Genomic DNA, 16,296 nt, shown 5'->3' with positions numbered 1-16,296 from the left:
GCACATGGAAGTTTGCCCTATAAGGGGGTGGAACTGTTTGGGGATGGTCTTTCAGACCTCGTTTCCACAGCTACGGCTGGGAAATCAAAACTTTTGCCACAAGCTACCCCACAGCAAAAGAAAGCACTGTATTATCAGGTACAGTCCCTTCGGCCCCAGAAAAGTAGAGGGCTAGAGGCTCTTCTTTTCTGCCAAGAAGAAGAGGTAGAGGGAAAAAGCTGCAGCACACAGCTAGTTCCCAAGAGCAGAAGTCCTCCCCTGCGTCCGGTAAGTCCACAGCATGACGCTGGGGCTGCTCAGGCGGACCCGGGTACGGTGGGGGCCCGTCTCAGAAGTTTCAGCGCACAGTGGGCTCTCTCACAGGTGGATCCCTGGGTTCTTCAATCAGTATCTCAGGGGTACAGGCTGGAATTCGAGACGTTCCCCCCCCCCCCCCCCGCCGTTTCCTAAAATCTGCCGTACCGGCAACTCCCTCTGCCAGGGAGGCAGTGTTGGTGGCTGTCCAAAAACTGTATTCACAGCAAGTGATTATCAAGGTACCCCTCCTTCAACGGGAAAAGGGTTACTATTCCACAATGTTTGTGGTACCGAAACCGGACGGTTCGGTGAGACCCATCTTAAATTTAAAATCCTTGAACACATAAAACAAAAGATTCAAGTTCAAGATGGAATCGCTCAGGGCGATTATTGCGAACCGGTCTCTCTGGACATCAAGGATGCTTACCTACATGTCCCCATTTACCCTCCTCACCAGGAGTACCTCAGGGTTGTGGTACAGGACTGTCACTATCAGTTCCAGACGCTGCCGTTTGGATTATCCACGGCACTGAGGGTCTTTACCAGGGTAATGACCGAAATGATGATACTCATTCGCAAGAAGGGAGTTTTAATTATCCCGTACTTGGACGATCTCCTGATAAGGGCAAGGTCCAAGGAGCAGTTGGTAGTGGGGGTAGCACTTTCTCGGGAAGTGCTGCAACAGCACGGCTGGATTCTCAATATTCCAAAGTCACAGCTGGTCCCGACGACACGTCTTCTGTTCCTTGGAATGATTCTGGAAACAGACCAGAAAAAAGTGTTTCTTCCAGTGGAAAAAGCCGAGGAGTTGTCATCTCTAGTCAGAAGCCTCCTTAGACCGGGACAGGTGTCGGTAGATCAATGCACACGAGTCCTGGGGAAAATGGTAGCTTCGTACGAAGAAATTCCATTCGGAAAGTTCCACGCAAGGATTTTCCAGTGGGACCTGTTGGACAAATGGTCCGGGTCCCATCTCCAGATACAGCAGCGGATAACCCGGTCGGCAAGAACCAGGGTGTCGCTGCGGTGGTGGCTGCAGAGGGCTCATCTACTAGAGGGCCGCAGATTCGGAATACAGGACTGGGTCCTGGTAAACACGGATGCCAGCCTTCGGGGCTGGGGTGCAGTCACACGGAGTAAAATTCCAAGGGCTGTGGTCCAAACAGGAGATTTCACTTCACATAAATCTTCTGGAGCTAAGAGCCCTTTACAAGGCCCTAAGCCAAACAAGGCCCCTGCTTCAAAACCAGCCGTACTGATCCAATCAGACAACATCACGGCGCTCGCCCATGTAAACAGGCAGGGCGGCACAAGAAGCAGGAGGGCAATGGCAGAAGCCACTAGGATTCCCCGTTGGGCGGAAAATCACGTGGTAGCACTGGCAGCAGTGTTCATTCCGGGAGTGGACAACTGGGAAGCAGACTTCCGCAGCAGACTCCACCCGGGAGAATAGGGACTTCATCCAGAAGTCTTCCAAATGCTGGTAAACCGTTGGGAAAGACCACAGGTGGACATGCTGGCGTCCCGCCTCAATAAAAAAGATATTGCGCCAGGTCAAGGGAACCTCAGGTGATCGCTGTGGACGCTCTAGTGACACCGCGGGTGTACCAGTCGGTTTATGTGTTCCCTCCTCTCCCTCTCATACCCAAGGTACTGAGGATAATAAGAAAAAGAGGAGTCAGAACTATACTCATTGTTCCGGATTGGCCAAGAAGGGCTTGGTACCTGGAACTTCAAGAAATGATCTCAGAGGACCCATGGCCTCTGCCACTCAGACAGGATCTGCTGCAGCAGGGGCCCTGTCTGTTCCAAGACTTACCGCGGCTGCGTTGACGGCATGGCGGTTGAACACCGGATCCTGAGTGAAAAAGGCATTCCGGAGGAAGTCATTCCTACCCTGATCAAAGCCAGGAAGGATGTCAGCCTGAAGTTCAGACGTTGTAAGGGTGTGCTGCATATTCAGCCCCTTTTTTGTGCCCCCAGTGGCACCTTGGGTTCTCAATGTGGTTTTGGAGTTCCTGGAATCACATTGGTTTGAGCCACTTAAAACCGTGGATTTGAAATATCTCGCATGGAAAGTGGTCATGTGTTGGCTCTGGCTTCGGCCAGGCATGTGTCAGAATTGGCGGCTTTGTCATGAAAAAGCCCTTACCTGACTCTCCATATGGATAGGGCAGAGTTGAGGACTCGTCCTCACCTTCTCCCGAAGGTGGTATCAGGTTTTCACTTGAACCAACCTATTGTGGTGCCTGCGGCTACTAGGGACTTGGAGGATTCCAAGTTACTGGACGTAGTCAGGGCCCTGAAAATTTATATTTCCAGGACGGCTGGAGTCAGGAAAACTGACTCGCTGTTTATCCTGGATGCACCCAACAAGCTGGGTGCTCCTGCTTCTAAGCAGACTATAGCGCGCTGGATTTGCAGCACTATTTAGCTTGCGCATTCTGCGGTGGGACTACCGCAGCCTAAATCTGTAAAAGCCCATTCCACAAGGAAGGTGGGCTCATCTTGGGCGGCTGCCCGAGGGGTCTCGGCTTTACAACTTGGCCGAGCTGCTACTTGGTCAGGGGCAAACACGTTTGCAAAATTCTACAAATTTGATACCCTGGCTGAGGAGGACCTTGAGTTCTCTCATTCGGTGCTGCAGAGTCATCCGCACTCTCCCGCCCGTTTGGGAGCTTTGGTATAATCCCCATGGTCCTTACGGAGTCCCCTGCATCCACTAGGACGTCGGAGAAAATAAGATTTTACTCACCGGTAAATCTATTTCTCGTAGTCCGTAGTGGATGCTGGGCGCCCATCCCAAGTGCGGATTGTCTGCAATACTTGTAAATAGTTATTGTTACACAAATCGGGTTGTTATTGCGAACCATCTATTCAGAGGTTCCATTGTTATCATACTGTTAACCGGGGTTCCTATCACGAGTTATACGGTGTGATTGGTGTGGCTGGTATGAGTCTTACCCGGGATTCAAAATCCTTCCTTATTGTGTCAGCTCTTCCGGGCACAGTGTCCTAACTGAGGCTTGGAGGAGGGTCATAGGGGGAGGAGCCAGTGCACACCAGATAGTCCTAAAGCTTTCTTTAGATGTGCCCAGCATCCACTACGGACTACGAGAAATAGATTTACCGGTGAGTAAAATCTTTTTTTTTTTTTTTTTTTTTTATTATTCTTTTTCATCCTATATTTAGTGTTTACAATGTGTTCACAAAGCTTCATACTTGATCAAAGCAATGTCCTTCAGTAAAGTTAGCTGCTCCTAAAAGAGTTTTGCTTCACTTTACTCCTATTATGTATAATGTTATTCCTTGAAACAAATCTTAAGATAAATTTTGTATCTGAGGGGTGAATTCGATTAGCTGCAGGGTTACCCCGTAGCTGATTACTGTGCTGTGTGGGGAACAGGTATTCAATTAAATGGCCTTTTCACTGTGCAGTAAATCAGGGGTTAACGCGCACTAATCAACAGGTTTCCTTGCATGTAAAGCCCCCAATGGTGCTTTTTTTTTTTTTTTTTTTTTCTTCCTCTTCCTCTTACATGTTTTTCCTTGCAACACCTGAGGCTGTGAAGGAAAGTACACCCTTGGTGATTAATATGTGCAGTAATCCCTGCTAATTGAATCGCCTGGTGCGGTAATTAGCCAATTCATATGTTAGTTTATAGTGTTCCTTTTATTGAAAGGAAGACTTGTGTAGAAACTGGTACATGTAAATATTTTCACATAGAATAATAACATTGCATTCAACTATAAAGAATACAATATGCATTACTTTTATTTTTAAAGAAAGCAACTAAGAAGACAGATAAGCCAAGCGAAGAGGAGAAAATTGAGCCAGATGTAACTGAACTTGGTAACGATGCTCTGAGGGAGGAACTACTTAAGTATGGAATAAAACCTGGGCCTATTTTAGGTATGGCTTGCAAATATTTATACTTGACATTTCAATGAAAGATTTGTTTTTCCTTTTTATGTTGTCTTAGTACATTTATTTTCCAATGTCTTTCAGGCAGTACAAGAAAAGTTTATGAGCAAAGGCTTTTAAAGATTAAGGAACAGCAACTCACATCTATGACTCCTTCTGTAGCAGATTTTCCTATTGCAGACAATAACAAGCAAAATGGAAACACAGATTCTAGACAATACAGTGATAATGAAGGTATGTTATATCTAGTAAAAAAAAAAAATACATGTAAACACTGGTACAAAAAAAGAAATCTATTTTCATGGGATGCGGTTACGTGACCAGCGGTCTCACAATATCGGCGCCGGCATCTCGAACACTCACTAGTCCGCCGGTTGGCATGCCGACCAACAGACTATTCCCACTCGTGAGTGTCCATGACACCCATAGAGTGGGAATAGAACCTGTGGTGGCACAGCGAGACCACAAGGGGCTTCTTGGGCTCGCCCCACCCCTGCCGGCCATCTGACAGACGGGTTCCTGGCGTCAGTATGGTGAGACCGTCGATCAACCGATACCAACCCATCTTCACTTACAGTGCTTCATAATGCTGATCTGTTGTGCAGTGCCATGAAATGTGTGGTGTATAGCATCTGCATACACCAGTAATTAAATTCTGGTGGTACCTTGTCGAAATATGATGAATCAGGCTGGTTCAGTATGTGACACCCAGTTGGTGAAGGTGGGGGATTCAATTCTATGTGATGGGTACATCGAGTCCATTAGCATCACAGATTTTCCCTTGCACCCCATAGAGGCATGAAGTGAAATCTGGCAAGTTGCAATGTGTGGAGCTGAGCACTGTGCCGATGCGCATTGCATTTAATTGAATCTGCCCCAATATGAAGGGTCTCAAGCTTATTAAAATGGTAATTTATTTCTATTTTTTGAACCCTATTTTAAGATCCCAAGATAGAATTGACACTTGAGACAAGAGAGCCATTGAGGGGCAAGCTGAAGGCTCAAGTATCATCTCGGTCCAAAAGACCAGAGGAAAATGAGGTAAGTAAGGTTTTGGACCATTGGGAATTATAATGCAACATTCATCAGTAAATTTTAAAGTTTTGATGCTTGACAACACAATGTTACTAACTTTACTGTTAAAACAAAACGATTTTGGTTAGTAATTCAAAAAGATCAAGAATATTTGCTGACATGTCCGCTGATCTGCGTGACAATCAAAAGGTACTCAGATTTTATTTAATAGGTTTAACCGTATTTGTGGTCTATTAAGGTGCACCATGATTAGCATTACTCTGTCTCTGCATTGGGGGCACTTTTCATGTGTGCCATTTGTTTCCTCTGGATGTTCCAGTTTTACTGGTAGGTGAATTGAGTTCTAACAAAATTAACCATAGTTTGTGCGGTAGATTAATTTAGGGCCTCCTGCGTAGTTGGGCATAGCATAAAATGTGCAAGGTAGTACAACATCTGGTCTTGCTTCTCCTTATGTAGTGTTCCCTCTAGAAGCTGTAGAGGGCAGAGCGCCAGACAGCGGGGGCACGTGTGTGTGCACGCGTCCAAAAATGGGGCGTGACCATTCAAATCAGGGGGCATGGCCATGTAACGTCATTTAAGTGGGCGGTGCGGCCCACAGACGTTATTACAGGGGACGTGGTCGGCCAGCGACGTCACTGTTGGGGGCGTGCCCAGCACCTACGGAGGTGCTGGGCTTCCCCCAAGCGCTCTCCCACAGTGTGAATGGATGCCGTGCGCATGTGCACGGCATCTTTATGCGTTGGGAGGGCAGGAAGCGGGCGGCTGTTTTAGCAGGGCGCTGCAGAAAGGGCAGGGCGGATTTTGCCCTTAAAAAAATCGGGCAGGGAGCGGCGCCCTGCTAAAACAGCTTAGTGTGAACACTACTATACTTGGATTTAGGAGAGTGTAAATGTGTACAGACACAGACCAAATACAGTAACTGCATGAGGGAGATTCATTTGTTCTATGGGTGCCCAAATGTAATGGTCCAATGAAACTCCTGTTTCAGCGCCCAAACCACATAGTTTTTGCACTTTTCAGCTTGCACCTCAGGATGCTGCGAGTTGCAGTGCGTCGCCCCGGCTGTATATGTGCCTGAATGGAGCAACGGTTGAATTGCTCTGCAATGTTTGCATGAAAAATGAGGTAGACTCAAACAGGTATGCAGAGGTATTTGTGGTTGCCTAAGGGCTGATACCAAGCTAGCAGCTGTTGATTGCAGATCATAGCGGAAGCTGATGGGTGCTTTCGTCTGTGCTCCAACCCCAGTGTTACTGTTTCTCAAATTCTGTTCTTGGGGACCCATAACAGTTCACATTTTTATGCACCAGCTTTGTACTCTAATGGTGCATACACACAGAGCAATTTTGTCTGAGAGATTAACCTTGAACTGGCAGTAGGCGATTTTGACTATTTTTACCAGCAATATTGACTAAGTGTGCAAGCGATTTTGGCTATGGGCGATTTTGAATAACTCCTTTAAATAGGGGGATGCTTTTACATTTCTCCTTCATCCACTAGGGGCCACTGGAGTGCAGATACAATGGGGATATAGTAGGCAGTAACTGCTGTGTACACATGGAGCTATGGGGGTAATTCCAAGTTGATCGCAGCAGGAATTTTGTTAGCGGTTGGGCAAAACCATGTGCACTGCAGGGGAGGCAGATATAACATGTGCAGAAAGAGTTAGATTTGGGTGGGTTATTTTATTTCTGGGCAGGGTTAATACTGGCTGCTTTATTTCTCTGACGTCCTAAGTGGATGCTGGGGACTCCGTCAGGACCATGGGGATTAGCGGCTCCGCAGGAGACAGGGCACAAAACTAAAGCTTTTGGATCAGGTGGTGTGTACTGGCTCCTCCCCCTATGACCCTCCTCCAAGCCTCAGTTAGGTTTTTGTGCCCGTCCGAGCAGGGTGCAATCTAGGTGGCTCTCTTAAGGAGCTGCTTAGAAAAAGTTTTTAGGTTTCTTATTTTCAGTGAGTCCTGCTGGCAACAGGCTCACTGCATCGAGGGACTTAGGGGAGAGAAGTTCAACTCACCTGCGTGCAGGATGGATTGGCTTCTTAGGCTACTGGACACCATTAGCTCCAGAGGGAGTCGGAACACAGGTCTCACCCTGGGGTTCGTCCCGGAGCCGCGCCGCCGACCCCCCTTGCAGATGCTGAAGATTGAAGGTCCAGAAACCGGCGGCAGAAGGCTTTTCAGTCTTCATGAAGGTAGCGCACAGCACTGCAGCTGTGCGCCATTGTTGTCACACACTTCACACCAACGGTCACGGAGGGTGCAGGGCGTTGCTGGGGGCGCCCTGGGCAGCAATGTATAATACCTTATTCTGGCTAAAAATACATCACATATAGCCCCTGGAGGCTATATGGATGTATTTAACCCCTGCCAGGTCTCAGAAAAACGGGAGAAGAAGCCCGCCGAAAAGGGGGCGGGGCCTATTCTCCTCAGCACACAGCGCCATTTTCCCTCACAGAAAGGCTGGTGGGAAGGCTCCCAGGCTCTCCCCTGCACTGCACTACAGAAACAGGGTTAAAACAGAGAGGGGGGGCCCTTATTTGGCGATATGTATATATATATTAAAATGCTATAAGGGAAAAACACTTATATAAAGGTTGTCCCTGTATAGTATAGCGTTTTTGGTGTGTGCTGGCAAACTCTCCCTCTGTCTCCCCAAAGGGCTAGTGGGGTCCTGTCCTCTATCAGAGCATTCCCTGTGTGTGTGCTGTGTGTCGGTACTTGTGTGTCGACATGTATGAGGACGATGTTGGTGAGGAGGCGGAGCAATTGCCGGTAATGGTGATGTCACTCTCTAGGGAGTCGACACCGGAATGGATGGCTTATTTAAGGAATTACGTGATAATGTCAACACGCTGCAAGGTCGGTTGACGACATGAGACGGTCGGCAAACCAATTAGTACCTGTCCAGGCGTCTAAAACACCGTCAGGGGCGTTAAAACGTCCTTTTACCTCAGTCGGTCGACACAGACACGGACACTGACTCCAGTGTCGACGGTGAAGAAACAAACGTATTTTCCTTTAGGGCCACACGTTACTTGTTAAGGGCAATGAAGGAGATGTTACATATTTCTGATACTACAAGTACCACAAAAAAGGGTATTATGTGGAGTGTGAAAAAACTACATGTGGTTTTTCCTGAATCAGATAAATTAAATGAAGTGTGTGATGATGCGTGGGTTCCCCCCGATAGAAAATTATTGGCGGTATACCTTTTCCCGCCAGAAGTTATGGCGCGTTGGGAAACACACCTTAGGGTGGATAAGGCGCTCACACGCTTATAAAAACAAGTGGCGTTACCGTCTCCAGATACGGACGCCCTCAAGGAGCCAACTGATAGGAGGTTGGAAAATATCCTAAAAGTATATACACACATACTGGTGTTATACTGCGACCAGCGATCGCCTCAGCCTGGATGGGCAGCGCTGGGGTGGCTTGGTCGGATTCCCTGACTGGAAATATTGATACCCTTGACAGGGACAGTATTTTATTGACTATAGAGCATTTAAAAGATGCATTTCTATATATGCGAAACTCTGGCATCAAGAGTAAGTGCGATGTCCATATCTGCCAGACGATGTTTCTGGACACGACAGTGGTCAGGTGATGCAGATTCCAAACGGCACATGGAAGTATTGCCGTATAAAGGGGAGGAGTTATTTGGGGACGGTCCATCGGACCTGGTGGCCACGGCAACAGCTAGAAAATCCACCTTTTTTACCCCAAGTCACATCTCAGCAGAAAAAGACAGTCTTTTCAGCCTCAGTCCTTTCGTCCCCATAATATCTGCCCAGGGATAGAGGTAAGGGAAGAAGACTGCAGCAGGCAGCCCATTCCCAGGAACAGAAGCCTTCCACCGCTTCTGCCAAGTCCTCAGCATGACGCTGGGGCCGTACAAACAGGTGCGGTGGGGGGTCGTCTCAAGAGTTTCAGCACGCAGTGGGCTCACTCGCAAGTGGACCCCTGGATCCTACAAGTAGTATCCCAGGGGTACAGATTGGAAATTCGAGACGTCTCCCCCTCGCAGGTTCCTGAAGTTTGCTTTACCAACGTCTACCTCCGACAGGGAGGCAGTATTGGAAACAATTCACAAGCTGTATTCCCAGCAGGTGATAATCAAAGTACCCCTCCTACAACAAGTAAAGGGGTATTATTCCACACTATATTGTGGTACTGAAGCCAGACGGCTCGGTGAGACCTATTCTAAATGGAGTCACTCAGAGCAGTGATAGCGAACCAGGAAGAAGGGGACTATATGGTGTCCCTGGACATCAAGGATGCTTATCTCCATGTCCAAATTTGCCCTTCTCACAAAGGGTACCTCAGGTTCGTGGTACAAAACTGTCACTATCAGTTTCAGACGCTGCCGTTTGGATTGTCCACGGCACCCCGGGTCTTTACCAAGGTAATGGCCGAAATGATTCTTCTTCAAAGAAAAGGCGTCTTAATTATCCCTTACTTGGACGATCTCCTGATAAGGGCAAGGTCCAGAGAACAGTTGGAGGTCGGAGTAGCACTATCTCAAGTAGTTCTACGACAGCACGGGTGGATTCTAAATATTCCAAAATCGCAGCTGTCTCCGACGACACGTCTGCTGTCCCTAGGGATGATTCTGGACACAGTCCAGAAAAAGGTGTTTCTCCCGGAGGAGAAAGCCAGGGAGTTATCCGAGCTAGTCAGGAACCTCCAAAAACCAGGAAAAGTGTCAGTGCATCATTGCACAAGGGTCCTGGGAAAAATGGTGGCTTCTTACGAAGCGATTCCATTCGGCAGATTTCACGCAAGAACTTTTCAGTGGGATCTGCTGGACAAATGGTCCGGATCGCATCTTCAGATGCATCAGCGGATAACCCTGTCTCCAAGGACAAGGGTGTCTCTTCTGTGGTGGCTGCAGAGTGCTCATCTACTAAAGTGCCACAGTTATGCATTCAGGACTGGGTCCTGGTGACCACGGATTCCAGCTTGAAAGGCTGGGGAGCAGTCACACAGGGAAAAAATTTCCAGGGAGTGTGATCAAGTCTGGGGACTTCTCTCCGCATAAATATACTGGAGCTAAGAGCAATTTACAATGCTCTAAGCTTAGCAAGACCTCTGCTTCAAGGTCAGCCGGTATTGATCCAGTGGGACAACATCACGGCAGTCGCCCACGTAAACAGACAGGGCGGCACAAGAAGCAGGAGGGCAATGGCAGAAACTGCAAGGATTCTTCGCTGGGCGGAAAATCATGTGATAGCACTGTCAGCAGTTTTCATTCCGGGAGTGGACAACTGGGAAGCAGACTTCCTCAGCACGACCTCCACCCGGGAGAGTGGGGACTTCATCGAGAAGTTGTTTCCACATGATTGTGCACCGTTGGGAAAGACCAAAGGTGGACATGATGGCGTCCCACCTGAACAAAAAACTGGACAGGTATTGCGCCAGGTCAAGAGACCCTCAGGAAATAGCTGTGGACGTTCTGGTAACACCATGGGTGTACCAGTCGGTGTATGTGTTCCCTCCTCTGCTTCTCATACCAAAGGTACTGAGAATTATAAGACGTAGAGGAGTAAGAACTATACTCGTGGCTCCGGATGGGCCAAGAAGGACTTGGTACCCGGAACTTCATGAGATGCTCACAGAGGACTCAGGGCCTCTGCCGATAAGAAGGGACTTGCTTCAGCAAGTACCATGTCTGTTCCAAGACTTACCGCGGGTGCGTTTGACGGCATGGCGTTTGAACGCCGGATCCTAAGGGAAAAAAGGCATTCCGGAAGAGGTCATTCCTACCCTGGTCAAAGCCAGGAAGGAGGTGACCGCACAACATTATCACCACATGTGGCGAAAATATGTTGCGTGGTGTGAGGCCAGGAAGGCCCCACGAAGAAATTTCAACTCGGTCGATTCCTGCATTTCCTGCAAACAGGAGTGTCTATGGGCCTCAAATTGGGGTCCATTAAGGTTCAAATTTCGGCCCTGTCGATTTTCTTCCAGAAAGAATTGGCTTCAGTTCCTGAAGTCCAGAAATTTGACAAGGGAGTACTGCATATACAACCCCCTTTTGTGCCTCCAGTGGCACTGTGGGATCTCAACGTAGTCCTGGGATTCCTCAAATCACGTTGGTTTAAACCGCTCAAATCTGTGGATTTGAAATATCTCACATGGAAAGTGACCATGATGTTGGCCTTGGCCTCGGCCAGGCGACTGTCAGAATTGGCGGCTTTGTCTCATAAAAGCCCATATCTGATTGTCCATTCGGACAGGGCAGAGCTGCGGACTCGTCCCCAGTTTCTCCCTAAGGTGGTGTCAGCGTTTCATCTGAACCAGCTTATTGTGATACCTGCGGCTACTAGAGACTTGGAGGACTCCAAGTTGCTAGATGTTGTCAGGGCCCTGAAAATATAGATTTCCAGGACGGCTGGAGTCAGGAAAACTGACTTGCTGTTATCCTGTATGCACCCAAAAAACTGGGTGCTCTTGCTTCTAAGCAGACGATTGCTAGTTGAATGTGTAGTACAATTCAGCTTGCACATTCTGTGGCAGGACTGCCACAGCCAAAATATATAAATGCCCATTCCACAAGGAAGGTGGGCTCATCTTGGGCGACTGCCCGAGGGGTCTCTGCTTTACAACTTTGCCGAGCTGCTACTTGGTCAGGGGCACACCCTGGCTGAGGAGGACCTGGAGTTCTCTCACTCGGTGCTGCAGAGTCATCCGCACTCTCCCGCCCGTTTGGGAGCTTTGGTATAATCCCCATGGTCCTGACGGAGTCCCCAGCATCCACTTAGGACGTCAGAGAAAATAAGATTTTACTTACCGATAAATCTATTTCTCGTAGTCCGTAGTGGATGCTGGGCGCCCATCCCAAGTGCGGATTGTCTGCAATACTTGTACATAGTTATTGTTACAAAAAAATCGGGTTGTTGTGAGCCGTCTGTTCAGAGGCTCCTACGTTTGTCATACTGTTAACTGGGTTTAGATCACAAGTTATACGGTGTGATTGGTGTGGCTGGTATGAGTCTTACCCGGGATTCAATATCCTTCCTTATTGTGTACGCTCGTCCGGGCACAGTATCCTAACTGAGGCTTGGAGGAGGGTCATAGGGGGAGGAGCCAGTACACACCACCTGATCCAAAAGCTTTAGTTTTGTGCCCTGTCTCCTGCGGAGCCGCTAATCCCCATGGTCCTGACGGAGTCCCCAGCATCCACTACGGACTACGAGAAATAGATTTATCGGTAAGTAAAATCTTATTTTTTACACTGCAAATTAGATTGCAGATTGAACACACCACACCCAAATCTAACTCTCTCTGCACATGTTATATCTGCCTCCCCTGCAGTGCACATGGTTTTGCCCAACTGCTAACAAAATTCCTGCTGCGATCAACTTGGAATTACCCCCTATATGCATTAACATTCTTAGCCAAATCGCTCCGTGTACATACACCTTAAGTGTACTCAAAAACATGAGCTGCGAGTTTGAGAAACAATGCTCTGGCCCATATTATGAATTTGGCATATTTCTCCATTCATTTTTCTCTAACGTCCTAGTGGATGCTGGGAACTCCGTAAGGACCATGGGGAATAGCGGCCAGTCTCCTGCGGAGCCGCTATTCCCCATGGTCCTTACGGAGTTCCCAGCATCCACTACGGACTACGAGAAATAGAATTACCTGTGAGTAAAATCTTATTTCTCTAACGTCCTAGTGGATGCTGGGGACTCCGAAAGGACCATGGGGATAGCGGCTCCGCAGGAGACTGGGCACAAAAGTAAAAAGCTTTAGGACTACCTGGTGTGTACTGGCTCCTCCCCCTATGACCCTCCTCCAAGCCTCAGTTAGATTTTTGTGCCCGAACGAGACGGGTGCAGGCTAAGGGGCTCTCCTGAGCTGCTTAGTGTAAAAGTTAAAAGTAGTTTTTTTATTTTCAGTGAGACCTGCTGGCAACAGGCTCACTGCACCGAGGGACTAAGGGGAGAAGAAGCGAACTCACCTGCGTGCAGAGTGGATTGGGCTTCTTAGGCTACTGGACATTAGCTCCAGAGGGACGATCACAGGCCCAGCCATGGATGGGTCCCGGAGCCACGCCGCCGGCCCCCTTACAGAGCCAGAAGAGTGAAGAGGTCCGGAAAATCGGCGGCAGAAGACGTCCTGTCTTCAATAAGGTAGCGCACAGCACCGCAGCTGTGCGCCATTGCTCTCAGGCACACTTCACACTCCGGTCACTGAGGGTGCAGGGCGCTGGGGGGGGCGCCCTGAGACGCAATAAAAAACCTTTGTTTGGCAAAAAATACATCACATATAGCTCCTGGGCTATATGGATGCATTTAACCCCTGCCAATTTTTCCATTAAAAAGCGGGAGAGGCTCCGCCCCCTTATCGGCGGCCTTTATCTCCTCAGCACACTGGCGCCATTTTTTCCTCACAGCTCCGTTGGAGGAAGGCTCCCCGACTCTCCCCTGCAGTCCTGCACTACAGAAACAGGGTAAAACAAGAGAGGGGGGGCACTAAATTGGCATATTAATATATACAGCAGCTATATTAGGGAAAAACACTTATATAAGGTTATCCCTGTATGTATATGTATGTATGTATATGTATATGTATATATATATATATATATATATATATATATATATATATATATATATATATATATATATATATATATATATATATATATATATATATAGCGCTCTGGTGTGTGCTGGCAAACTCTCCCTCTGTCTTCCCAAAGGGCAAGTGGGGTCCTGTCCTCTATCAGAGCATTCCCTGTGTGTACGCTGTGTCGACATGTATGAGGAGGAAAATGATGTGGAGGCGGAGCAATTGCCTGTTAGTGATGTCACCCCCTAGGGAGTCGACACCTGACTGGATGGTCTTATGGAAAGAATTACGTGATAGTGTCGGCACTTTACAAAAGACTGTTGACGACATGAGACAGCCGGCAAATCAGTTAATACCTGTACAGGCGTCTCAAACACCGTCAGGGGCTATAAAACGCCCGTTACCTCAGGTCGATACAGACACTGACACGGACACTGACTCCAGTGTCGACGGTGAGGAAACAAACGTATTTTCCAGTAGGGCCACACGTTACATGATCACGGCAATGAAGGAGGTTTTGAACATTTCTGATACTACAAATACCACAAAAAAGGGTGTTATGTGGGGTGTGAAAAAACTACCCGTAGTTTTTCCTGAATCAGATGAATTAAATGAGGTGTGTGATGAAGCGTGGGTTTCCCCCGATAAAAAACTGCTAATTTCTAAAAAATTATTGGCATTATACCCTTTCCCGCCAGAGGTTAGGGCGCGTTGGGAAACACCCCCTAGAGTGGATAAGGCGCTCACACGCTTATCAAAACAAGTGGCGTTACCGTCTCCGGATACGGCCGCCCTCAAGGTACCAGCTGATAGGAAGCTGGAAAATATCCTAAAAAGTATATACACACATACTGGTATTATACTGCGACCAGCAATCGCCTCAGCCTGGATGTGCAGTGCTGGGGTGGCTTGGTCGGATTCCCTGACTGAACATATTGATACCCTGGACAGGGACAATATATTATTGACTATAGAGCATTTAAAGGATGCATTTCTATATATGCGTGATGCACAGAGGGATATTTGCACTCTGGCATCAAGAGTAAGTGCGATGTCCATTTCTGCCAGAAGAGGGTTATGGACGCGACAGTCGTCAGGTGATGCGGATTCCAAACGGCATATGGAAGTATTGCCGTATAAAGGGGAGGAGTTTGGGGTCGGTCTATCGGACCTGGTGGCCACGGCAACGGCTGGAAAATCCACCTTTTTACCCCAAGTCATCTCGCAGCAGAAAAAGATACCGTCTTTTCAGGCTCAGTCCTTTCGTCCCCATAAGGGCAAGCGGGCAAAAGGCCACTCATATCTGCCCCGGGGCAGAGGAAGGGGAAAAAGACTGCAGCAGACAGCCTCTTCCCACGAACAGAAGCCCTCCCCCGCTTCTGCCAAGTCCTCAGCATGACGCTGGGGCCTTACAAGCGGACTCAGGCACGGTGGGGGCCCGTCAAGTATTTCAGCGCGCAGTGGGCTCACTCGCAAGTGGACCCCTGGATCCTGCAGGTAGTATCTCAGGGGTACAAATTGGAATTCGAGACGTCTCCCCCTCGCCGGTTCCCGAAGTCTGCTTTACCAACGTCTCTCCCCGACAGGGAGGCGGTATTGGAAGCCATTCACAAGCTGTATTCCCAGCAAGTGATAATCAAGGTACCCCTCCTTCACCAGGGAAAGGGGTATTATTCCACGCTGTTTGTGGTACCGAAGCCGGACGGCTCGGTGAGACCCATTTTAAATCTGAAATCCTTGAACACTTACATAAAAAGGTTCAAGTTCAAGATGGAGTCACTCAGAGCAGTGATAGCGAACCTGGAAGAAGGGGACTATATGGTGTCTCTGGACATCAAGGATGCTTACCTCCATGTCCCAATTTGCCCTTCTCACCAAGGGTACCTCAGGTTTGTGGTACAGAACTGTCACTATCAGTTTCAGACGCTGCCGTTTGGATTGTCCACGGCACCCCGGGTCTTTACCAAGGTAATGGCCGAAATGATGATTCTTCTTCGAAGAAAAGGCGTCTTAATTATCCCTTACTTGGACGATCTCCTGATAAGGGCAAGGTCCAGGGAACAGTTAGAGGTCGGAGTAGCACTATCTCAAGTAGTACTACGACAGCACGGATGGATTCTAAATATTCCAAAATCGCAGCTGATTCCGACGACACGTCTGCTGTTCCTAGGAATGATTCTGGACACAGTACAGAAAAAGGTGTTTCTCCCGGAAGAGAAAGCCAGGGAGTTATCCGACCTAGTCAGGAACCTCCTAAGACCAGGCCAAGTGTCAGTACATCAATGCACAAGGGTCCTGGGAAAGATGGTGGCTTCTTACGAAGCGATTCCATTCGGCAGATTCCACGCAAGAACTTTTCAGTGGGATCTGCTGGACAAATGGTCCGGATCGCATCTTCAAATGCATCAGCGGATAACCCTGTCTCCAAGGACAAGGGTGTCTCTCCTGTGGT

At 48.3% G+C, this 16,296-nt stretch overlaps 1 protein-coding gene across 5 annotated transcripts in view; it reads left to right on the top strand.

The window, feature by feature from the left end:
- TMPO (thymopoietin) overlaps window positions 1–16,296 on the top strand; it is a 70,514-nt gene that overhangs the window by 35,543 nt on the left and 18,675 nt on the right. For all 5 annotated transcript variants that reach the window (XM_063927739.1, XM_063927740.1, XM_063927738.1 and 2 more), the window contains exons 2-4: window positions 4,084–4,210; window positions 4,307–4,456; window positions 5,166–5,263. In XM_063927739.1, coding sequence (XP_063783809.1) covers window positions 4,084–4,210; window positions 4,307–4,456; window positions 5,166–5,263 — 375 coding nt within the window. The remainder of the gene's footprint in view (window positions 1–4,083; window positions 4,211–4,306; window positions 4,457–5,165; window positions 5,264–16,296) is intronic.

The sequence above is a fragment of the Pseudophryne corroboree genome, chromosome 6, assembly GCF_028390025.1.
Source record: "Pseudophryne corroboree isolate aPseCor3 chromosome 6, aPseCor3.hap2, whole genome shotgun sequence".
In the NCBI taxonomy this organism is placed as follows: domain Eukaryota; kingdom Metazoa; phylum Chordata; class Amphibia; order Anura; family Myobatrachidae; genus Pseudophryne; species Pseudophryne corroboree.
This window is presented reverse-complemented; position numbering and strand designations above follow the sequence as displayed.